General features: G+C 49.0%; 1 protein-coding gene across 2 annotated transcripts in view; it reads right to left on the bottom strand.

Moving 5' to 3' along the window:
- Positions 1-1,114: 1,114 nt before the first annotated feature.
- LOC121598279 overlaps positions 1,115-25,042 on the bottom strand; it is a 39,575-nt gene continuing 15,647 nt past the window's right edge. The window contains exons 2-6 of one of the 2 annotated variants that reach the window (XM_041924888.1): positions 19,638-21,599; positions 4,864-5,678; positions 4,134-4,696; positions 3,064-3,588; positions 1,115-2,980 (exon numbers count right to left, since the gene is read on the bottom strand). In XM_041924888.1, the coding sequence (XP_041780822.1) occupies positions 2,683-2,980; positions 3,064-3,588; positions 4,134-4,696; positions 4,864-5,678; positions 19,638-21,246 (3,810 nt within the window). In that variant the 5' untranslated portion in view covers positions 21,247-21,599 and the 3' untranslated portion in view covers positions 1,115-2,682. Of the gene's footprint in view, positions 2,981-3,063; positions 3,589-4,133; positions 4,697-4,863; positions 5,682-19,637; positions 21,600-25,042 lie in introns of both variants that reach the window. The other variant, XM_041924887.1, reaches the window with a different exon arrangement.

Raw genomic sequence — 25,042 nt, forward strand, 5'->3', positions numbered from 1 at the left:
CGAACGGCGCGCAACACAGCGACCGTTTCCGGAACGGAGCAACTCTCAACATTATCCATCCCACCCCTCTCGAGGGTATTGCGGGCGTCCGTGCACAATCTTCGCAAGAATTGGTGTCCGATTAACAAGAACGAAGCCACCCGCCCATAATTGTACGGGAGGCGCCACGCATTTGAAATCGAATTTTCCACCACAATGCGGCGAAGCAACAACAGTGTGTGTGTGATCGACGAAACGAAAACGAAATACCGAATCATCATCTTTAACTTTAAATCTTTTCGCTTTTTATTTGCTCTCTGCTCTCTGCTGTCAGACAGAAGAATCGAATCTACCTAACCCCTAGATCTATGTGTAATCTTTTTACGCCAATAATGTTATTAATTGGTACGATAATAAAAATAGTATAATATATATATAATATTGTGTTTTTTTTTCTTTAATAATCTGGTAATTAGTAGTAATAGTAGCAGTACTGGTGGTAGTGATGATGGTGCTGCCTCTGCTGCCAGCAATGGCACCATAAGTGCAAAAGGGCTGCACACTATCATATTCACTCCCCACCTTGCCTAGATTTAACCTGTTTTACGTGTGTAATTATGCGCATTCCTGCTAAAAGTTTGATTGCTTTCCTTCGTGTGCTCTCCATTCATCATACTGTACAAACGTTAAAGCCAACAACGAAAATTATCTACAATAATACCATAATTTAGACACGCTCTTCCGCTTCCGCTATCACACGCTTCACACTCTCGCTCGCGCACACTCTCTTCCCTATCAACACCGAAAAAAAAAGAACAAACGCACAGCACTACTGGTTTAAAGTTTGATTCAGACTCGTGTGTTTTAGACCATCATTGTTTAGTGGCTCGTTTACTGCCCATTATGTTGTCGTCGCCCATATGTTTCCATTTTTTTTCCTTTCGCTACAGTCGTTTTTGTTTTTCTGTCAACATGGAAGGGCCATTCCTAATTAGAGATTTTCCTTTATTTGTTTTTCCTCTTTCCTTGCTGCTTTTGCACTTTGCATTTTTCTGTTTGATTTTTGCATTTTTCTCTATCTTCCATTTCAGTGGATCAACAAAGTGTTTATATTTTTCCGCTGTATTTTCTCCCCCCCCCCCCCTCTCTCTGCGACTACTCTGCGAACTCTTCCGCGGCCTGAAATTGTGACCGGAAAGCAACAACTAAACATTAACTAAACTAAAAACACACACAATGTATCTACAATCTGCTAAGGGGGGTCCCTTACAAACGTAACTAAATGTAACTAAATGACGGTGAGCCTTTTTACCAGCGCTACCACCTTCTGTACAATTTGCCTCACACGACCCACAGTAGCTGTGTGGTGTGTGTGTGTGTGTTGAATCTGATTAGCTTATTTGTGTGTAAAATCTATTTGCAATAATTGCTAGTGTAATAAATACGCCTACCAGCTGGTATATCCTAGTGTTGGAGTGCTAGTAACACCATTCTTAAAATTCAAGCTTCTAACACTACTAAACAAACAAATACAATTTGCTCTAGGACAACACATAGAGAGAGAGTGGGGGAGTTGTTGGGTTGGTTGATTCGGTTGGATCGGTTTGGCTAAGAAGGATTAAGTGTTTACGCTTCCTAGCTCTGCTGCGCATACGTCGTGTGGGAGACTAATAAACGCACAATTACTATACTGAAATACTGATTCTGGTGGTTGTTTTAACACTACATGAGACGTTTCTTTGTCTCCCTCTCCTGCTCTCCTTTCTCTCTGTCTCATTATTATGATGTGAATATTGTTGTTGTTTTTCGGCTCATTACTACTACTCCGCCCTAACAATGAGTGTGCAAAGTAGTGGATAGAAGCATTGGGAACGGGTGGAATGGAAGTGCAAATAATTTACTAACATAGTGCGAATTGAGAAAACTGCTCAAGTGTTTAAAGTATGTGTGTGTGTGTTTGTGTAAAGCTATCGGAAGGGCTATAAAACGTACACCGAAAAAACGGTGACCGATTTGTGTGTATCATTCGACAGGATCCTCCCTTACTATCGTTCACTCTCTACCTCTTCGATTAGCTATTGTGCCTCCCCGGGGGAATTTACTATAAAAATGGGTGCACTTCCTTTTTTTTAGAAAAAAAGCCTAACAAACAAGCACACACAACCAAACAAACAAAAACAACACATTGCTACATAGGGGCTACATAACATAGGGGGAAAAGGAGGGACACTACCACTCGCTACACTGTGGCCGGTGGCAGGACATTATCCTTTGCCGGCGCTTAAGGAACCGCTTCAGCACGTACATCCAGCGGGAGGATGAAGCGGACGAACAGGACGACGACACGCCGGCCGCTGGCTGCTGTGGTGCAAAGGAGCCACCCTGAAGATGAAGCCGTTTGCGCCACCGTTCACCGAGCGTTGGTTTGACCATTTTACTGCACTGTCGCTTAGCGGCAGCTAGCCCACACGTGACGGGATGTAGCGCGTAGTAGTAAGGATGCACATTGGCACCTTTCCACACCCAGCCGGGTAAGTATCGGCCAGTAGATTCGCCAGGAGGCACACGATTGGTGCCTGCTTTTCTACTACGAATCACGATGCGGCCACCATCTTCACCATCGTCGTCATCGTCGTCGTCATCATCATCGTCACCGTCCGGATCGTACAAGTCGTCTCCGTCCTCAACGTCATCGTCGAGCAGCTACGCGTTGGAGTAGAGATGCTCGTCCATGGGCCGGAAGCGGACCCGCTGCCGGTAGTGGTACTCCTTCAGGTAGGATTTGAGCGACTTCGGTAGCGTCAGCTCGTTGATGCCATCGTACGTCGTGTTGCTCACAATCACCGCCCGGCAGAGCTGCTGCAGGCTGAAGCTAAAGTTCCGGTTCAGCGGGAACGTTAGCATCGGCTCGAAAAACATCACACAGGACGGGTCCTTGTAGTGCTCCAGCAGCCCCGTCACCGTCGACGCCGTAAACACGCCCGGATCGCGAGAGTCAAAGCTAAACAAAGAGAGAGAGATAGAGCAAATGGTTCACAATTAATATCACCGCAACGCATTCTACCTCTTCCGCAACAAACTTACCTAAACTTGTGATTAAACTGCTCTATCCGAGCGTGCAGCGACCGGTTGTACTTGCGGAAGGAGACGGAAAACAGAAACTCCTCCTGAGCGGAGTCGCGCAACAGGAACGTACCCTCCGGTTTACCCTCGAGCAGCCGCTCCGCCTCGTACCGGTCCATCTTGCCCCAGTAGAAGCTGCAGCTGGTAATCTTCTGCAGGTCCGGCACGAGACAGTGGATAAAGTCGACCTGCGAGTGGATGCGCAACCGGCCGAACCCGGACCGGGCAACGCACACGCCCGCCGCTGCCGCCGCCGCCGCATCCAGCGGCTGGATCAGCTTGTTCGCCATCAGCAGACCGCGCTGGACCAGATCGCGCGAGTAGATGAACGCGATCGGATGGTTGGCGGCCGGCCCGGACGCAATCGTGCCGCCCGACATGAGCCGGCGCGGATGGAAGTTGGGCGGTGCGTCGACGCCTTCGCGGATTTCCAGCTCGCGCTGAATGCGCGCCCGCTCGTCACAGTCCTCCACCGAGAAGTCATCGCTGCAGGAAGGAAATCAAATAAGGGGGAAAACAATTTCAATTAAAACAGCAGTTTGGCAGCACGAATACTACTGAAACTAAATGGAAAGGTATCACACGCGCATCATAAACCATGATGCTCACCGAACGATTATGTGAGAAGCAACAACTATAACACACTCGAGCTAAGAGGCACCACCACCGAGGGGATAGCTTCCGATAATCGATTATCCTTCCGCTTTTAAAAACTAAAACATATCCTTCGCAGAACGTTACAGCTACCTCAAGTGCAGCTAATGTTCGTTCACACTTCATTAACCGTGCGCTGGGATGAAAATGGAAGCAATTACCGGAGGGCATATGGTACTAGCTATCTGGATGTGCGCTAGATACGCACACAGCACGCAGCCACTTCCACTTCGATACGAATCGATTAAAATGGAATGTGTATGTGCGCTCAGGTGAGTTGAACTACTTGAGAGCCTGCACTGGACCGTTTTAGTGGAAAATGGCAGATTCTTAGAAGCAACACTGGCTCCCACTACCATACGGATACGATAACGTACCTGGTAAGATCAAACAGGACGGGCGAGTCCGCCAGCAGTATCACATCGTTCGCGGGCGGATGGCCTGCACCGAGCGGAAGCGTACCGAACAGTGCGGCGGGGCCTGCAGCAGCAGCGGCGGCCGCTCCGGGCGCTCCTGCCGCCACCGCCGGAGCATGGTGTGCGGACTGGAAGAAGAACGTTGGATGATGGTCGGCCACCAGGGCAGCGGCCATCGCGTGATGATGATGATGGTGGTGGTGATTGTTGTTGCTGCTGCTGCTGCTCCCATTGTTGGGCAGCATCGGGATCGATTCCGGGCCGGCGAGCGATATCAATGGCTGACCCGCCGATGTGCCGGCACTGCCCGCAGCACGCAACGAGCTTAGCATATGGAGATTAAGCGGCACCAGTCCCGATCCTTGGATTGCTTCCTCGAGCCATTCGACGGATTCGTTCGGGCGGGGTGCTGCCGCCCCGGAAGGACCCGCGGCCGCACCTGCGGCTGATGGTGGTATGGGCGATGAGGGAGGCGGTGGCGATTCACTCACCTTCCGGTAGGCGGTACACACGCACGTATCATCCTGTTTTTGGGAGGGAAGAGCATGGAATCAGATAAGACGTGAGGAAAGTTCAAAGCCACACACGTGGCAGTTGTGTTCGCACGAAGCCGCCTCTCTTTTCTGAGACAAATCACGCTACACACACGACACCAACACACACACACACACACACACACACACACACTCACCTTATCCGATTCACCTTTCAACAGTTTTGCCGAAGCGATCAGCGTGCTTCCGCGAAGCGATGGGCCTGCTACGCCCGCTAGAACACTGCCACCGGGCGTTGCGTCCGTGGACATTGCTGTATTGCTAGACACCACACTGCCACCGTTTGCTGCTTTGGTTGTCTGCTTGTGGGCCACAGCTGCTGCCGTTCCCGCGTTCGATCCGCCACTGCTGCCACCGCCGCCGGATGACTTTAGCGAGAAGGGCCAGTTCGACTTTTTCGTTTTGGCGCTAGGGGTTGCATTTTTCGCACCGTTGCGGTGCTGCTTCTGCCCGCTGCCCGGTATCCAGGAGATGCGGGAACGCTGCTGCTGCTGCTGCTGTTGCTCCGGAGAGTTGCAACCGTCCGCCGTGGGTGAGCAACAGCTTCCGGCGCGCGCGTTGGACGAGCGCGATCGACGGCCCGCGAAGGACAGTGAACCGAACAGGGTGGACGCGGTGGAAGACGCTGACTTCCGGCTGTTGCCGTTGCTGGCGCAACACGACACCGAGGAAGCACAGGGCGGTAGGTTTGCCGTCGCCTTCGACGCACTACCGACCGTGACCGTGGCTACTGGCGAACTGTCACTGGCTGTGTTTGCTGAACCCGCCGAGACCACGCTGGTCGGTGTTGTTGGTGCTGCTGCTGCTGTCTGGTTCGAGGAATTGTCGTCCACCACCGCTTCGCCGGGCCGTTGCTCCGCATCCTTCGCAGAGCTGCCGTTGTTGTTGCTGGTTGCCGCCACCGTAGAGCCACCGACGGTAGCAGCAGATGGAGATGCCACCGCAGATGATCCTGCTGTGAACGGAACGGAGAGAGAGAGAGAGAGAGCAGGATAGAGAGATTATTAGAAACATAGCAACAGAGAGAGTGAGAGGGAATGCTAAATATAGAGATATTTAAGAGAGTGAGAATGCATCTAACGGCGACGAGAGAACAGGACGAAACAAGCAAATTCCACACGCACACTAACGTCCCAGCGTGCTAGAGAGAGACGGCTGAATGCGAGAGCGGGATCGATGCGGCGAGAGCGAAACTGATTCGTCGGGAGTCTTATATTAACTTGGCAAGCACTTCCAGGAAGCATTTCCCTTCGTTCGGTGCGTTCAAGCAAACAGCTCTCTCTAAGCCTTCGCTTATATCCCCCGGAACAAAAACTCATCACACGCTTCTCGCCCCGGCAGATCCCTTCTTGCTGCCTGTCGGCCACTGGTAGCATTGTGTCTTGCCCGTGTCCTTGCCCCATCCCGCCGGGACATCAGAAAAAGGGAAGGTACAAAACAAAGGATTGCAGGACACGATGTTCGGCCCCTATCAGCTGGAGATGCCGAGAAGGATAACAAACCCCGCAGAAGAAGAAGCACACGTGTGATCGAGGTTGTTCGACATTGGGAAGGAGGGTTGTGTTACACATCTCATTTAGTCATGTGTCAAAGCGTCCAGACGACCAACAGAATTCATTGGAAGAGGTTTACAGACAGTAGCTTCAACCCAATTTAAGAAAAAAAAAGGCACACAATGAATAACAATGTTCCATTAAAACGTATTCCCAAACCCCAAGTGAAACCCCGTTGTGTTTCGCATTATGTATGTAAAAAAAGGGAAATTTTCTGCAAAATTACCAACCCGCACACCTCTCTCCTTGAGCCCAGGTATGATCGCGCGCCCAGGCGACTTTTAGGAAATCGTTTTGCTCCGCTGCGCAAACGATAACAATGTCGTCACGTTCGGGCTTCGTCTCCAAACGGAGAAATCCTTTTTGCGGTACAGCCGTGGGAAAGCACCGGCCACTTCCTGCAGGAAGGCATTGAGTTCGAAAATATGCCTTTCCTAGAATTGGAAGCAACAAAAAAAAGCGAGCAGCTATGGGCGCGCAAAAATTAAACCCGCAACACAATCAACCGACTGCTCCTTGCAGGTCCGCAACACAAAGGCGCGCCCGCGTACGCGCCAAAATGCAAATCCGCGTTCCGCAATTTTGTCTTTCGAAAGCTGGCCTTCGAACCACGAAGAATAATAGAGTACACAAAAAAAAAACAAAATTAACCACAACAAAGACCGAGCAGCGGCGGCAATGATGGCAGCGCAGGCGGAAGTACTTTTCCGAAACACATTCCGGGAAGGTAAGTCCATTGTAACTTTTAGGAATAAAGCAATTCGGGCTAACAAAACCGAGAGATGTAAAAATTTAGTTAGCAAACCTTTTTGCAAATGGAAAGGTTCTAAAACTTTCCTTCCACCCCTACCACGGGGACCACCCATTCCCAGGTACTCTGGAATGGTGGAACCTAAAGCCGAACAGGAAGAGTAGGCACAGGAATCCATTTGCGAACCGGTTAACCGCATGCCAGGACGGGAACGATAACATGTCCAAACAAGGCCACAGGCACAAGAATCATTCGGATAAACATAAATCCCACGGCAGCGGGGGCAGTTAGAGGCCCCTGCTAACGTCACCGACCGAAAATCCAATTCCAATAACCGTATCACGTGTACTTCTCGGGGGTTTATCTACGTGGAATCCACACAAACCACGCAAAACTCGAAAGGGTACACAACACGATGTCTTCTGCTGCTGTCACTCATTCAACCACATACACACACACACACTAACACGGTAAAAGCGTGCGTTTACACAAAATAAAAGGATAAACCATACAACCAGCAGCAGCAGCAGCAGCAGCAGCAGCAGCAGTTCACAAACCGAACAGAGAATACGGGGAAATAAAACTAATCTGCCGGCAAATAATTGCCACGAAACGATCTCCTCCTTTTCCTCTTATTGGCAAGTCGCTTTGGCTCTCTCTCTCTCTCTCTGTCCCACTTTCGTCCAATTTGATGATAGAAACAGAGGATAACAAGGATACTGCTCTTCATGTGGACTTCTTCTTGCCTGTGTCCAGTGTGCGCTGTCGCCTTTCCGGCATCACAACGAAACGATTCTTCAGGTTCAGGTCCTGGACGTTCCCCATCCTTCTCTACCATTCGTACCACAGTATGGACATTGCACTTCTTACACACAGTTCACCAAAGTACAAAATTCAATTTACCTAGAATGGACGACAAGCGTACGCGTACGCATGTATGTGTGTCTGAGTCTTCAGTGGACTATTCCATCGCCTACTAAAGATCCCAATCCTTCGTTAGCATGTTCCTTATTTGCATGTTTACAGCGAATCATGTCATCCCGTGCCTGTTCCGATGCCGGGGGAATGGTAGCCATCACCGGGGATAATTCATCTGTCCCTTCATTAGAAGGTGTCCTTACAGAGGTTGAATTCTCGTCATCGTCATCATCAGACTCCTAACAACCACGGTCTGCCTTCTTCCAATGCGAGGATTTACCAGGTTTCCTTCTGTGAAAGGGATTTCAATGTAAACACACCATCATCACCAGCAGCGTGTCGTGTCCTCTCTCCTTCACACGGGGTATACACAATCAACAGAGCTATCTCCCACCATTTCAGCCCTGGTTAACTGATGGCCCCTTTTGATCCAGCTCAGATGTCCAACTGCACGGGCAAGGACACATACACACACATACACCAGACCATTAGGTTGGATTTTGGATTTGGAGCACCCACACCATTGGCCAAAAATGTCATCCTTCCGTGAAGTGCACGCGGCATAAATTTACATCAAAAAGCGCCGGGCTACGCAGAAATGCTAAGGGTCATTTTCACCACACAACTGGGCAACTGATTCACAGCTTCACCTCGTCCTTTTACTTCACACCATTTCTCTACAAACAGGGAAAATCGAACACCGAGAAACACGTTATAACAAGTAGAGCACGAGCAGGAATAGTTCCTTGCAGGAGTGAAGAGGAGCTCGATGACGTAGCCTACTGCCTGCTTCGATGCCGCGCACGACAAACTTTCGCAGGCTTATCTTGCACACCAGGCTGTGGGTTGTGGATGGGCAGCTGCAAGCATATGCATATGTTCCCGTTTGTCGCGAGCTAATGCCCGCGAGACTCCACCGTGTAATCTTCGCGAATCTTCGCTTCTAGGTCTTCTTAATGGACGATGTGTACGTACAACTCCCGCTCTGCCAACGCTTGATGTCATGCCGTTGTGCTCCAGTTGTGCTCAAATTGAACCTCAAACTAGGTCTTCTCGGTGTCTCTGCAACCCTACTTCTTACTACCCCGTGTGTACGGTGCCCCCAAACTCCCGGATTTGAAGATGACATCAAGCATTTCATTCTCGTACAGTCGGTCCTCACTTCTCTTGCACCCTCCTCCCCTATCCATCACACCCAGCGCATTCAATGTGTGCACAAAGTGTGTGCTGGAAATCATTGCCCCCTGGCGAAGGGGCAAGGGCGCTTTCAGGGTGGGCCCGCAAACACACACACACACACAGAGATCATTATGCGAGCAAGCCCGGCAAAATTGGAAACAAATGCGATAATGCGAACGGCGAGACAAATTATGGCACCGTACGCCCGCCCGCCAGTAAGGTTACGACCGAGGCGAGCGATTGTGCACGAAGGGGCACTTATTTTTTAATTTAATTGTCTCCTGAACTTCGTCGCATGCGCCTGCTGTTACGATGGCAAGAGTTTAAAGGTTGCGGATTACGCGGAGCGAAAGCGAGATAAGTGAATTTATGGTCCTACCGAAAAAAGAAGAATGTGTGGAAAACCGTGTGGAGGACGAGAGAGGACTGGCCTCCTGGAGGAATGTCGCACAATTGGAGGTTTTTGGATGAGATTAATCAAAAGCTGTAAAGTGTATAACGTATTACAAAGTAGCAGAATTTTGGTACCAGCGATCAATATTCAAGATGTAACAGGAACGCTTGATTTATGTTGTTGCTATTCGGCGCATCGTTGTATATTGTGGTTGTTCTTGTGGTTTTGGAATTCCAAACATCCGGAACAGATCCGGATTTTAAAACTCTCCCTTTCACGAGTGCTTACGTCAATAGGTTTTTTCTTTAGGACCTTGCTGAGGAATTTGTCACATCAAGGTTAGTCGCTGCGGGACTAGTACACGAACAAATCACAACACAACTAACGAAAACATTATACGCGAAAGCGACTGTTAAGACATCAGATAGCTACCCAAAACAAGTTCCAAATATCCAGCTTCAATCCAGTGAACACGTCGTTTTGTTTTACGCTCAACCAGCTCCAAGCCACCTCCAACAAAGGCGACAAAAGAAACATTAATCTATTTACGGCAACAAATTAATGCCACCACCAACATCGAATTCCGCACATCTGGGGAGCTGGGGAGCAGACTCTTTCAAGCGTCACAGAGAGACGTGCCATAGTCCACCAAGCTCGTAACAACGAACCAGCAACGCTTCAAACCGTAAGCCGTTAAGAAACGCTTTAGAAAGAAGGTAGAAACAAGGAAACAAACGCTTGAAAGCACATCGTTATCAACGGAGGAGATGATGCCTTGCGAAGTCAAAACGTAACGACCCGTCCCGGGCTCTTCCGAAGATGTAAAGCAATTAAAACGCTCAATTTCTCAACCAGCTGTATCATTTAACTCGAAGTGACAGTGACCTTTCTAGACAGTATCTTCGCCTCCAGAAAGTGTCACCAGCAGCAGCCGACGGTTTCGAATCAATTCACTTGCACAGGCGACTATTGCACCGCGTGCGAAACGATCACTTAATAGCAATCACGGCGACCCGAGAATCGGACTGGTTGTTTGCATTACACCGAAGCGAAAGTAAACAAACTTAGTTCGTGATGGGTAAAAAGGGGGTTCTTCCAAGCGGACGCCTCTTTACACGTTCATTCAAATCCTCTTCTACGAACGCTAACTCAGTCTCATTTCACCTTGCAACGTGCAACAGACCAGCCGCCCCCCGTCGGCAACAGCGTAAATCAAACAGATTTGTAAACTAAAGCAATCGCTTTCAGCGAAACAGTGGGCGGCCCACCACACCTTGCACACCCTCTTCTATCCCTTCTGTTCAGCTCTCTGAGGTCTTAGGCTGCTTTTAATCAATGCCATACACATATTTTGACAGAGCGTTCCGCGGATCGGGGAGAATAGCGCAGCAAGATGAAAGAAAATTGCGCGATAGCGCACAAAATTAAGATGAAAAAAACTGCTTCTTTCACGGAAATTAATGCTTTTCTCCTTTTGATGCTCCAGTGAGAACCGAGCACAAAACCATCACGCGTTCTGGTCTCACTGACTCAGGGCACAACAACAAGGAAGTGCTGTGTCAGTAGTTCCAGTCAATTGTGAACTGAGCAAAGTAACAACACAACAATGTTTGAAATCCGACGAAATTCAAACCAACAAAATACGATAAACTTTGCCAGTCAATTGTTGTTTTAAAGACCCCCGGACTTCCATTACAAAAACTTTTAGTGCGATTTATCTAAACAAATATTATGGTAAGATGACTCACATCCTCCCTGTTTGGCTGGCACTACAAGGAGCATTTCTACTCTAAAACCAAACATCAGTGGGGGATGGGGGATCACATTACACAGAGGAGAGTTTTCCGGTCGCAACTCCTTCCACGAATACCTATAACACGACGCAAGAGAGATGGTCGAATCTTCTAAAACTATTCCAATTAGCCACAACTTTTAGGTGCTATCAGTAGTGCATAATCCATTCCTGGGAATGGGTTTGCTAAAGGTTGGCGCTGCGCTGATTTTCAGGAATATCGACATCACCTGCAAACCTCTGACTAATTCTTGCATACTCATGTGCCGTCTTGGGCTGCCCTAAATCCAGGGATTCGAAACATGCCAAATGAGGGCTTTAAATGCGAGGGCCTAACAATATCATGAATCACCAAGCACCTTGGTTGTGTCATGAAATCCTACGGGAAGGTAAGTTCCACACTTCAACAGAAACGCTAAATACCCAATGACTCACTTACACTAACCCTGTTGGTATGTCGACGGTGCGTAATCGAGTCTCTTAATACTTCCCCCGCTCCGCTATGAATAATATCGCAGAATAGAGTGAAAGTGTACTTAACTCCAACAAACTCCAACAACCAAAGTCACTGACATCGGCATCATCGGAGGGGACCGACCCGGCCCGTATTACTCGCGAAACATTCCAGCAACAATTAAACGCGCCAAAACGTTCCCACCATTCAATTCTTAACACCAATTAAGATGACCAATAATCCCACCGTCTTGGGCACACATGTGGTCTGTGGAGACGAAACCGGAGATGACGCCCTCGGAAATAGAGCTCCACCCTGAGCTACCCCCAGACGAAGACGAAAGCGAACGGAATTAGAACCCGTTTGTGGTGAGATCAACCCTGGATTCCTTATTTCTTTTTTCGTAACATTCAGCTGACTTGACTCCGAGTGTGATGTTCTAGTTCTTTGATACGCGAGACACCCAAAACACCCTCGGAGAGGAAGCTTAATAGCAATTGATACGGGCCCGCTTAATAAAGCCATCGTAAATAAGGCTATGTCGGATAATTGGCTTAATAACAGAAGGGCAAATGTCATCCAGTGTAATCAATGATTACATCATTGGCTGAAGTGTTCTTGATAAGATACCGTAACAGAGCTAAATGATCAATTACCAACGCATTATCGATGAGATTTTTTGCATCATCACTCTTCTGTCGAAATGCTGTACGAACCTGTTGGGGATGATGATGTTGATTGACAGTCCTGGAAGGGCCAGAACATCTTGAGGAATCGTTTATGCGCCATCGCGCATCGGAGACTACTTTGGCGCACTTGTCTGTATACAATGTCTCAATATTCTTCAATAACTTCTTCACAAATTTAACACAAAACTCGCTCAACACACTGGCTGTAAAGCCTGCACAGCACACGCGACCCGATCGAGGATTGGGTACTCTTCCAAAGCGCAACTGTCACCCTGCACCGCCGTAGAAGAACTGCATTAATTCGGCGAGCAATCTACACTGATATTGTACCGCACACCACACGCAAACAACGAACCGCGAGACGTTGGTGTGCGGCCTCAGCGTGGTGACGCATGCTGAGAGAACGAACCAAGAACACAACCCCGGGGGAGGTAGGTTTGCCCTCATCATCCGAAACCTATCCCAACCTCTCTCTCTCTCTCTTTCTCTCTCTCCCCAGGCACCGCTCATCCAAAGGGATGATCCGAGCCTGATCGTGCACGCTCGGGAGTCGGCCGCGGACGTGCCGCACCAGTAGTCGATTCGTATTAGGCGTCACACACCACACACGCGGCCAATAAAGAGAGAGAGGGAGAGAAGATGAAGCATCTACACAAAAAAACGGCACCAAAACTCTCATACAACCTCTTCCCTCCCCCCTAGGGGCGCGAATCGCTGAATCGTAAAATCGCGCCCCTTTCTTCCCCGACACAGAATCACAACACGACCTCCCGCGTGTGTTACCCCCGCCTGGAAGAAATGAGAGTCTCGGCGTTGGAGATGCGCGTTTGATTCGACGCTGACAGACACTTGCGGGTTGGTCTCTCGCGCTCTCTCTCTGTATGTCACTCGGTACGTCAAGAAGAATAGCAGACGCCGCAGGGACGCAACGGAGGTTAGGTAGGTTTATCAGCATTTGGGGTACCGCCGCCATCACCGCCACAAGATCAGCAGTCCCCTGCCAAGATTCGGGGTGTCCCGCAGATGTGCGCACTTGCCGGCCCAAGCCGCACGCGCATAACGAATTCCATTCATTTGGAGCAGGCGACGAAAGTCAAGAGTCGTGCGCATGAACACGTACGATCCTGTTCTGATTCCGAAAAGCCAACCTACAGAGAGAGACCTTTGCGCAGCTGCACTTTGTTTACATTACACCACGATGGGTCCCCGCCGTCCAATCTATCCGTCTTGCACACGGGGCTCAATCTGTCGCTCAAGCCGCTTACGGTTCGGCGAATGGCGAAACTGTTAATACTGTTGCCCCGTCTCAGATTCCAATAAACATAAATTTATAAACAACAGCGAACAAGCGGACCCGTCCTCTAATACACAATAACTTCCGCTCTAATCTAATTCGCAATAATGGCAAGCGGCGAACGGGAACGAACAGGCATATGGGGCGCAGGAACACAGTCCCTCCTTCGCCTCCTTCCCAAGCGATTGCTAATCTCTCACGCGATTATTACCGTGCTGGGAGCGGTATCCTTATCGCACCGGGCAGAGACCCAATCGTGCTATGCTGTGTGCTAAATCTTCTTCCTCGGTGCTGCTCTGCCCTTTTTCCCTCCGAAACGGAAGTTCACAGAAGTCCTCCCTGGGGTGGCTACTCTTGCCCCCCTTTCCTCCAGAGGATCAGATGATGACATCTTCCCACCCGATGGGCGAGAAATGATGCAATAATGGAACCAAGTTAGCAAGAATTGCACACCCGAGAAGTTGGCTACTGTTTGGCAACACCGCCGAACATTCTGGACCGAACCGGGGTACTGACATTTTGCGAACGACACACAGACATACAACATTCCCGTGAATTGTTCCTTATACAAGGGTTTGGTTAGGGCAGGGTGGGAGGTGGAGACATCCCAAACCCAACCAAGCCTTCCAAACAATTATTCTTGCGGTGGATCCGCATACTGCAAAAAGTAACGAGCTGACATTGAAACATGATCGGAATCGTAATTTTCTGTACGATAACGGTAACGTATGTTCCGAATTTCTGAGGAAAAACAGAAAACACCCCAATTCCCTGGAAAGCAAGGACGTGCTAATTTAAGTTTTGGCGACACCTCGCATAGTGTACCTGTGAGGTAGTTCCTGATTGATTGGGTTTCCCCGTCAATTACAATTTCGACCTGATACCGGTGTCACTTTACTATCTTTCAACTTCTACTTTTTTTTTGACTGACTCATGCTGTGGGCTGATGTTATCGCGCGTGGTTTTCCTTCACGAAATAGAATTATTGTGTAATTGGGAGCTTGCACAGGGGTTGACAGCAACCTCGAACCACAGTCTATTTTAATTCCCAAAACAGAAAACCTAATACTGGTGAGTTGTCGGAAGATCTCCCATTACTCAACGTTTATACAAACAATGAAACATTTGCCAACCAAACAGAACACGCATAACAGCGTCGTGTGTACACAGAGCAAGAAAGAGAAAGAGAGAGAGAGATAGAGAGAGAGAGAACAATGCTTCACACCACTTCCTTATCTATTTCTACTATACTACGGAGCTTATCGCATTCCAACACTGCGTGGACACCCCACACTCCACATTACTCACTATTATCGGCACGACAAATAATGATAAACACGTTTCCTGTCCGGCACCAGCTAGCAAACCAAGAAGAAGAAGAAGAAGAACACCTAACGTCGTGTCTCCGACCGGCGGGCAGAGAATCCCCATCATAGTAGCTCCCTAGATTCATTCATAAAAACTTTGCTCAACTCTCGCCAAGTGAATGAAAGATCCCCCCGCTGTAGCACAGTATGGAAATAATACACACACACAGAGTTTGGCGTAGAAGTGGGGGAGAAAACACACCTCTAACGCGCACAAGACGCACTTCACCGAAGGAGAGAGTGGGGGTGCCCCAGTCCGAAACGCCGCTCATCAAGCGAGATTCCTTAAGTGGGCGGAAGAACGGTGATAAGAAAGTGAAAAAGTAGTACACACACTTATGTGTGTTGTGTGAGCGCAACACAACACACACTTTCGGTAAACGGAGCGAAACGGAAACGATTTAAGCAATTGTGGCATGATTTCTTGAGAACGGACAACTGAAGAACACACACGCACCGAGCGGTGACTTTCTCTCAAACCTTCTGTCCCCTTTGCAATGGCATCTTCCAGCGACAAATAGGTGACGACGGGAGATGCTGGTGCTGGAGAGTACACAGTGCTTTTGGGATGGTTTATGATGGAGGGCGGGGAGGGATTAATTTATGAGTTTCTTCCCCCCGCACCCAATTATCATATTGAACGGTTTAATTCAATCAGATGGACGATTTTCTTGACTTCCCATAACGAAATTGTTGTGTTCGACACGCTTTAACTAACAACATGTAGGAGCAGGGAGGGATGTAGAAACGTTTCCCAAGAGCGGTCAATTTACTGTAGACCATTGGGAACAAAAGTAGAACGCGGGATTTATTTCTCCAAAGTGGAGACACAACAATTCAATTCAAGAATCTACGAATTCGCTTCCACAGAGTGACAAGACAACTGTGTGTCAGATAAGCGGAGTAATCCTGCAATAGCAAAGATTGTGTTGGCAATGCTCGATGAAGACGCTGCACAAAAACATTAATTCCTTGAAGTATCGCTCAGCAAGTCATTTCCCTTCGATTAAAAGCAATGAGAATGATCCAAATAATGAGTTATTGAGACTCATGTCAAATGAGGCTGCGAGACGACGAACGCTGTAGGTTATTTTCGAAGCAATTGCTCTTACTATTCTGGTTGTTTGAGCATGGATTTAGCTCACCAGTACTTCTGCAATTACGAAGATGTTAAAAAATGTTTTGACTTTTGAATTTAGTACCCAATTCGCACAAGAAAACATCCATTTTTGCCAAAATTAAAACAGAACAAACTTATTTACATTCCTAATTATAATCCCTTCAACCACCCATTACCTAATCCAATGCACCGCAAACTTTATCCTCAGGCTTTAGGGAGGAATTTAAAATCCAACACCTTGCAATTATTCCCGGTACTGTCTCCTTGACCTTATTGGCCAGCAATGCAAACCCCACCCGACACCGAATGTGACAGCAACAACAAACACATATTGCACCGTTAGACGCGGTGACGATAAAGAAGCAAAAAAAAAAACACCCGTTAGCTATGCGGAGCAGGAATTGAAAGCAGAAACCCACCGCTATCCAGGGACTCATGTACGGGAACTGGACGTAACACCAGCTCACCAGAACAAGCATATGGAACATACGGCCCGAAGCGGATAGAGGGATAGCAAAGCACCCAACAAAGGGCGTGTGTGACATCTGGCGCAGCGGTTTGCCAACTAAGGGGAGAATGTGGAGTATTTGTACCCGTGTTGCTGATAGCGCAACACCTTCCTGGAATTGACTCACATTGCTGGCCAGTTCCGGGGAAGACCTGCGGCGACACCGCAAACCCACACAGCAACTCACCCACCAATGGGAGACACCTTCAGAGGATTCCCATTTTAGGTCCAAGTGAAGGTGGAGATGGCCCGCTTACACACTTCCAGGAACTTCTCCACATCCCATCAGCGAGTACACCACGAGCGGAGAGAACCCGGGTGCCAAGCGTGAAGGATCGCTCCAACCGTCTGAAACTCCCCCGACATGGGAAAAATATCACTTTCGCCCCACGAGCACCTATCGAAATGTTGGTCCGCAGAGTTCGACGAACAGAACAGACGTCAATTTCATTCTCCGGCGGAGATCGCTGGATAAGATGCCACCAGCACGCCCAACATAACAAAATGTGTTAAGCCGCGTGGAAAAACAGTTTCGCTGGAACAGCTTGAGATAAGCAATAACCCGCGCACATTGACTGTGGTGTGTCAAAAGAGAGAGAGAGAGAGAGAGAGAGAGCGCGTTGGAGGAGATCTTAATAACAGGAACAGAGATGCGTCATTCTACATCACGCGCTGGAACCTTCGCTTCAACAACAAGCGACTTACAACTTGGGAGAATTTTGCAAACCTGCCCCCATGCTTTGTATCTTCTTCCCAGTGCTCCGCTGTTCCAAGAAACGGTAGTAATCGCCCGTGCTCCTACCTCTGTGTGTCATCTTGCCTTCATCGCTCCGGTATCTCGGCGAGAAAGCAGGTTGGGAAGTATTAATAATGCAGCTGGAAAATCAAACAACACACACACCTCTCACCATCCACAGAGCAGCCGCCTCCCCCGGGGGAACCCGTTGGCTACCCGAACAGATGATTCAGACAGCAAACACTTCACTCCACTGAACGCGGTGTTGGTGGATAAAACGCGCTCGAGAGAGCGTTCTTTCGCCTTTTTTCCCTTTTTCTTGTGAACTACTTACATCCTGCCCACCTACTTACATAGCTTAAAACTCCCCTCTCTTGGGCGAGCAAAAACAAACACAGATGATATTGCCATTCGCGTGAAACATTACAGCTATTCCGAGCGCAAAGCTATCAAACGGTTTTGCGGATGGAGCGCAGGGCTCTTAGGCGAAAAAACAACTTCGCTCCTCTCCTTCCACAAACGACACACCATTGAGGTAACCTAATGGAGGGAAAACGTCACAGCATCCCTTCTAGTTGCATGGACGCGGGGTTTTCTTGCCTTGCATCACTGTGATGGCATCACAACGCGTCCAATCGCAAGAGCTTTTCCCCGAACGCTCCGTGCTCCGTTGCAGCATTGCACTGCACACACCCGGTTGGAATAGAGGGGAAGAAGAAAAGCGATCCACATCCAGCGGAGCACCGAAATACGAAGAACACCGCCCGCGGAGATTCGCCGGAAACGCTTGGGATGGAAAATTTCTTTCCCAGGCTGCACTGGAGATCAAAGACAATGTGTAGCGCGATTCATCCCACGAGACGAGATCGCTGCCGTCGTCGGTAGTAGTGGAAGCAAAACCCTGGAACCTGACGGCGTAATTGAATTCACAATTTTCGCCGCTCTCAGAGCACAATCAGAGCGTGAGCGAGCACTTCCGGAAAATTTTCAACGCCATTCTCGTGCCTACATACACACACACACACACACACATACAATCTCATAAAAAGCTTTGTCCGGCTGCACCTTCAGCCCTGGTGCGATGAAAAAAGATACTACAACATGCCATCATCATCCATCATCATCCAGCTCTTTGCATACTCCGTCAGGATGCGCTGGAAACGTTTGCCCGAAGGAGAACGAAATGTTTTATGAATATCCACGGTTGTTTTCACTTCCAACACACCGAGATCAGCTCAAGCGATACAAAGATGATAAACAAACATTGTAGATGCACGAAGCGAGAGGTAGGAAAGAAAGGTGTAATATTGCTGATATTTGCTGTTACCTTGAATCGCTTTTAACTATTAACGAGACATGGCGGCGCTCTCACTTCAAAGACAGACAGTTTTGTGGGAACCGACCGGCGAGGGGGTCGATCGTTAGTTATATCCTTGTTTACCTTTGCTGTCAGTGTTTCTGGGAATGGCCAACTCCCTCCTTTTGCTGGATGCAAAACCAGTGCGCGCAGGGATTGTGAAAATTCCTTTCCCGCGGAAAATCAAAAACATTGGAGATAGATGGAACGTTTTCTGATTGGAGCACGGCGGCAGTGGATTAGTAGCGGGAAAAAGCAATTTGCTCTTCCAATAAATTTGCATCCTCTATTCCCGGTATAGCTCTCTCGCAAGCTGGACCTTTTGTTACGTAGAAATAAAAAGCTCGTTAAAAAGTTTAATCCCACCAACAGTAATTGACATCCTGAAGCTTTTTTAACCCAAATAGTTATTCTCAGGGATATCTCACTCAACCTTCATCGCATAATGTTCACACGAATCTGCACTCTGAATCGAGATGCCTATTGCTATGAGCGATCGTAGGCAATATAAGGCAAAACACAACGACGACCAGAGCCCGGTTTTACATTCCTGGTGCAGATCTAACCCGCCAATGGTGTTGCATTGCACTGACAACTTCACCGGGCCCCCCATACGAGAACCCATAAATGGTCGCACGAGACCAGAAACCTGTATCGAGCGCACGCTCCTGCTGCGCTTTGCCGTGAGAAGTACCGAAGAGAGCGCGCGCTCGCGTAAGTCACTCTTAAAAGGCGCACATGACCATTACAAAATAGCTTCCCACGATCCTCCCTGATGTACAACCACCACCCAACGTACCTCCAGTGCTGTCCGGCAGCTCGGTTGAAATCTGATCATTCGATTGGGAGGGTGAAGTCACCGTCGACGATTCTGGCACATTTTCGCCACCGCTCGCTGCTGCTGCTGCTGCAGTTGCCATTGCCGCCGGTTGGTTCGTTGTGTTGAGTATCTTCTCCTCCACCTCGCCGGCATTGCCATTGTACACGGCAGCCGCCGTTCCGTTCGTGGCGGATGGACCACCGCCAACGGCACCGGTATGTTGCAGCCCACCGACCGACGCATTCGCGGCCATTGCCATCGCGCAGCAGGTCGGACATTCGCCAACACTGTACGGATGTTCGCCGGACGCTTCCGTCACGTTGTTGTTGCTGGTGCGCTGTCCACTCGCGGTGCTGCTGCTGCTACTACTGCTACTGTCCAGCTTTAGCCCCTCGAGCTTGTCCTTCAGATCGATATCGATGTCCATAAACAGTGGAGCAACGGGTGTCGTCGTTCCCACCGTAGCAGAAGAAGATCCACCGAGTGGGTGTGGCGCGGCGTTGCTGTCGTGCGGGCGAACCAGCGCCCCACTGGCAGCACCGACCATGCCGGCGGCAGCGATCCACTGCGGTTGCTGCTGCCTCCAGTCGACTGTTGTGCTGTTAGCTACCGCCGCCACCGCATCGATCGGCAAGTCGGCGGGCATTCCAACTCCCGCAGCAGGAAGATGATGATGCAGATGGTGCAGATGCATCAGATGATGATGGTGGTGCAGATGGTGATGGTGATGGTGGTGATGGTGCAGGTGCCGCAACCGATGCAACAAATGACTGATGGTGGCAGGATCGTGACCTCCGATCATGAACGACAGTCCTGCTGCTGGCGTTGCTGACGGGACACTTGGGCTGGTGTTGGCGGGCAGATTGGAAGACATTGTGGGCAACGTCGCTGTCGGTGCTGCTACTGCTGCTGCTGCTGCTGTCGTTCCCTGTGGCTGCTCGTTATTGTTCAACCGATTGTCGATCGTTTCGGCGGCGGCGGTTACTCCGTTGGAACTACAACTACATCTCGCCGTCACCGTGTCGGCGGCTGTTTCTGTTTCTGTCGTGCTAAAATTACCATTCTCAACGCAGGCACAGCAGTCTCGCCGCGAAAGTGAACTGCCGTCTGTCGCTGTAACGTCTCTCACTGCTCTTTCAACGCCTTCTTCACTCGTTGTCGTCGGGCTTTCGACCGTCGGTGTGACATCCTCCACCATCTCCGTACTGGTGCTGCTGCCGCCACCGGCATTCGGTTCCATTTTCAGCATGCAAATCGTAATCGTAACGGAGCTTTTCGTACTGTCCTCCTCCTGCTCCTGCTGCTCCTGCTTCGGCGTATTGCACTCAGCAGCAAGTCCCACGCGTTCCGCGTCACGTTCAGCTACGCTCAGCGCCGACTCACTCGCGACATCGGGCACAACCACAACAACAACCGCACCACCGCCGTTCACCGGGCCACCCCCCGTCCGCTGGTCAGGTGCTGCGACCACTACTGCCGATTCCGAGCTGTCACACGGTTCCTTTCGCCGTTGATTCGCCTTCTGCTGCTGCTTCCGTTGCTTCTGGTGCTGCTGCTCTCGCTGGAGGCGGCTGTGTTTGCCCCCCATGGAGTGTCCGATCCGATCGTTCGACTACGACTGGCGATGTCTACGGCAAGCTACCCGCGCCACTATCGTACGCATTCGGCATCGCAGACGGAGGCGTGTGCGTGCGTGCTCGGCGCGTCTTTAGCTCGAGCGCGCGCGTTTCTATTTTTCCCGCTTGCCCTTGGCTCCGCGACGCTGGTTATTGTCTGCTGCTACTGCGCAGTCGCACTTTCTACGCACTACGCAGGGGGGAGGGTTGTTGTGTTAGCGACGATGTTTCCTATGCGGCGTGCGGTAAATTCAACCAGAAAGTAGCGCTCCTCCCGTTTCCTTCCTGTCTGGGGAGGTCTGTGTGCGGCAATAATGTTTGGTTCCTGGAAGAGATTAAAAACGTTTATTAGATTTCGTTCGAAACTCATTTCAGTTTTGCGTGCGTGGGGGAGGAAGGACACGGTGCGACTGCTCATTATCTTCGTGACTGCGTGGCCTGTGTGGGACACAGTCCAAGGAGGCGGTGGCACTAATTCAAGGTCAACGAAATAAAAATCACCGAATCATTAAGTTTTGAGCTTCCTTTTCTCAGCGAATTATTGTAAACATTCTTGGAAGTGAATCAAATGCTCAAACAAGTTAAAGCCTAAAACGAATTTCTGAGATAATTCGATACTAAATTAAATATCCAACATCAATCTAGGGCGACCTTTAACATGCTTATCGTTATCTTAGAAACGAAATAGACGCCACCGTCCAATTATCCTTGGCCAACTACAACGCGGTGCGACCCTGAACGGTTTTGTTTTGACTCTCCTAGAACACACAAGCGAGCGCGCCAAGGTTTATAACAATAAAAAACACCGCAACAGAATAACCCAATTTGGGGGTTCCGGGTGTAGCATATTTAGAATTCGACCAATACAGTATAAGGAGAAACTAGGCTGCGAGAGGCACTTTTCAATAATTCAACAAGGCACGCACAACCGCGGCACCACTTCTGAAGAGTGCTCTGGTCCTTGGAAGCGCTGTGGCCAAGATTTGTGATGTAAAGTAGGAAGACAAATTAGATTCAGTTGAAACATGACGGTGTACTTCACATTTGAGTGAGGGGATCTGGACCTAAAACCAAAAGAAATCTCCCGAAAGGAGGCTGAAATGGCGCCTGGTCGATCTCCCAGACACTGCCAGGTTATTGCGTATGCTCGCGTTCTAGAGTCTCCATCACAACAACACCCACCCCAAACCTAACCTAACCTACTTTCGGGGAGGGCGTGCGTACGTGATGATGACGACGTTGTGCTTTACACCGGCTAAAGGAGGTCAGTTAGAAGGGACCGTTTAGGGTGTGTGTGTGTTTGTGTGAGTTCTGTATATCGATCGATAATGGAGCATAATGGAAAACCTCATCTGTACCCACATGTGCACACGGGCACTCGCCGTACTGCACTGCACCAAAGGCAGCCATTTATCACACAAAATCGTTTAACGGTCGGGGTCGGGACTAGTGATGGGAAACAGTTTTGCGGAATCGATTCTGGCTAAGCTCTGGTTCCGGAGGATTGGCTCCGGAATCAGAATTCGTTTCAGAATCGGAAAAGGATCCGGAATCGAAATCGCCTCCCGAATTCGAAATCGGAGTCGGTTCCGGCATCTCCATCAGAATAGGCGTTTGGGTCCAATATTGCTACGTATTGATAGCAAAAAATCAAAATTTTCCTGTTAGCGTTCTATTCTCATGGAGACTCTCGGATTGATCTCGCTTTTTAAACTTCTTATTTCAAGTCAAGAACTGATTCTCATTCCGGAGCTAATTCCAATTCTGGAGGCAATTCTGATTCCGTTTCCGGAGCAAATTGCGATTCCCGGGTCGATTCCGATTCCAGAGCCGACTATTATTCTGGAATCGACCTCGGAATCGATTCCAGCATGGGGATCGGCTTCGCAATGGATTCAAAACTCGGAATCGGGTAGGTCCGTTTCCAAGCTCCCACCACTAGTCGGGACACTCTGGTCCTCTGCCTCATCCCCAGACTGGAGGAGGAGGAGCGGTGTGAGCCATTCTTTGGCCAGTAGTTTCACATCATGTAAGGGTAAACAAAACCCTCTCCCTCTCCTCAACTTCGTCCACTGACTGTGTGTAACATCCATAAACAAACACGGTCATTAGAGCACGGCCGCACACACCTAACCTCGGCGTGCTTTATTGCAGCGTGTGCTGGTGGTGGCACATTACGGAACATTACACGTGACACGTCCCAACACACACACTCGTTGCGCGGACATCTCCCAGGGCTCCCGATGTGTGTCCCGGGCCGGTCGCTCGAGGCCGTTCCAAAAATGGACCACACCGCCATCAGAGCATTTCAAAATTGACCAATACACACACACACACACACACGCTCGTTTCTTGGCAAAGGTCCCGCGTACCAACGTTGCTAACGTTGACTTTAGGTGGAGATGAGTTTTTGACTGTTTTTTTTTTCTACTGTTGCTATAAACCTGTTTGAAACATCTATACTTAACACATACACACAGAGGGAGATGTTTTAATTAAACTCCATGTACCTACCGACCATAAAATACGGAGGGTTAAAAATCTATAAACGGTAAAGGTGCAACGCTAAGTTACGAGAAACATGGTCGGGGATAAAATAATTCCAACGAACGCGGCACACAAATACAGCCAGAGTTCCAGGAAAGTGTGTGCCACGCCACGTGCGCACACTGTGGATGCGGAATGAAGAATTCTGAAGAAATTCGCGAAAATTGTAATAAATCTCTATTACCAGTACAAACTCATGGGTGTTAAGAGACAAAATGAACCATGGAAGTAATTCAAAATTCAAACAGATAAGAATTAATACGTTATTACACGCGTGGCACCATTTCAATGCCATGGCAAGGCAGCAAAACGTCATGTGCCGATGTAAATGTACAAGTGTATGGACAGCATTACAGATTCGTTGAATTCCACTCCAAAACAAGAATGCGTTTGTATAATTAATTCTGTGTATTCTTTGGGGTTAGCATTCGAGTTGTAATGCATGCCACAGCTCGAAAATGTTACCACGTTCGGAATTAGCATTTACTCGGAACGTTATGGAGGGAGCGGCTGTGAGCGCGTGTACATGCAAATAATTGTGAGAATTATTGATTGCAAATATAGAACTTGTCGAATCGGTAACACAAAGGATGGTTCTACCCAGAATGCAAAGGTAACACGAAAATAAGTAAAAGAAATAATTTATGATGCAACATCCTCTGTACTCTACCCCTCTGCAAATGCTTTTCCATCGAAATTGCTGGGAACTTTCCTGTAGCCGAGTAGCACCAACACGCTCACCATCATTTTATTTCTCCCAGTTTGGCGCTATTTGTAACCGATCACAAAACACCATTTTCTATTGATGGAGCTTTCCACTCTTATTCGAAAACCTTTCACACCTTCCGGGAATTTCGTGTGCTTCGGGAAACGAGCCCCCCACCCATCAAGGCTTGGCATCGGTCCAGTTAGCCAGAAGAGTTCGAATAGCCGAGACCACCTTTCTGTGGAAAAAATAATCAATATTGACGAAATAAAAGTCACTTGCTACGGCGCCATTGCGGCAGCCTTCTTCCAGGGTTGGCTGCTGTACGGAAAACAAGCTTTCCTTCCAACCTTTTTTTGGACAGCGCGAGGGTGGTAATTATTTTCCAAGTAAAACTTCAACCCCTCCCCCCTTCCAAAAGTGTTCCCTTGTGGTGCTCGAAGTAAAGTAAGCTTTTGCGCATTGGTTTGGTAAAGTTTTTGTTTTGTTACAAAGTTCAGGATGCCGCTTCTTGT

This window comes from Anopheles merus, chromosome 3L, assembly GCF_017562075.2.
Source record: "Anopheles merus strain MAF chromosome 3L, AmerM5.1, whole genome shotgun sequence".
Lineage (NCBI taxonomy): Eukaryota > Metazoa > Arthropoda > Insecta > Diptera > Culicidae > Anopheles > Anopheles merus.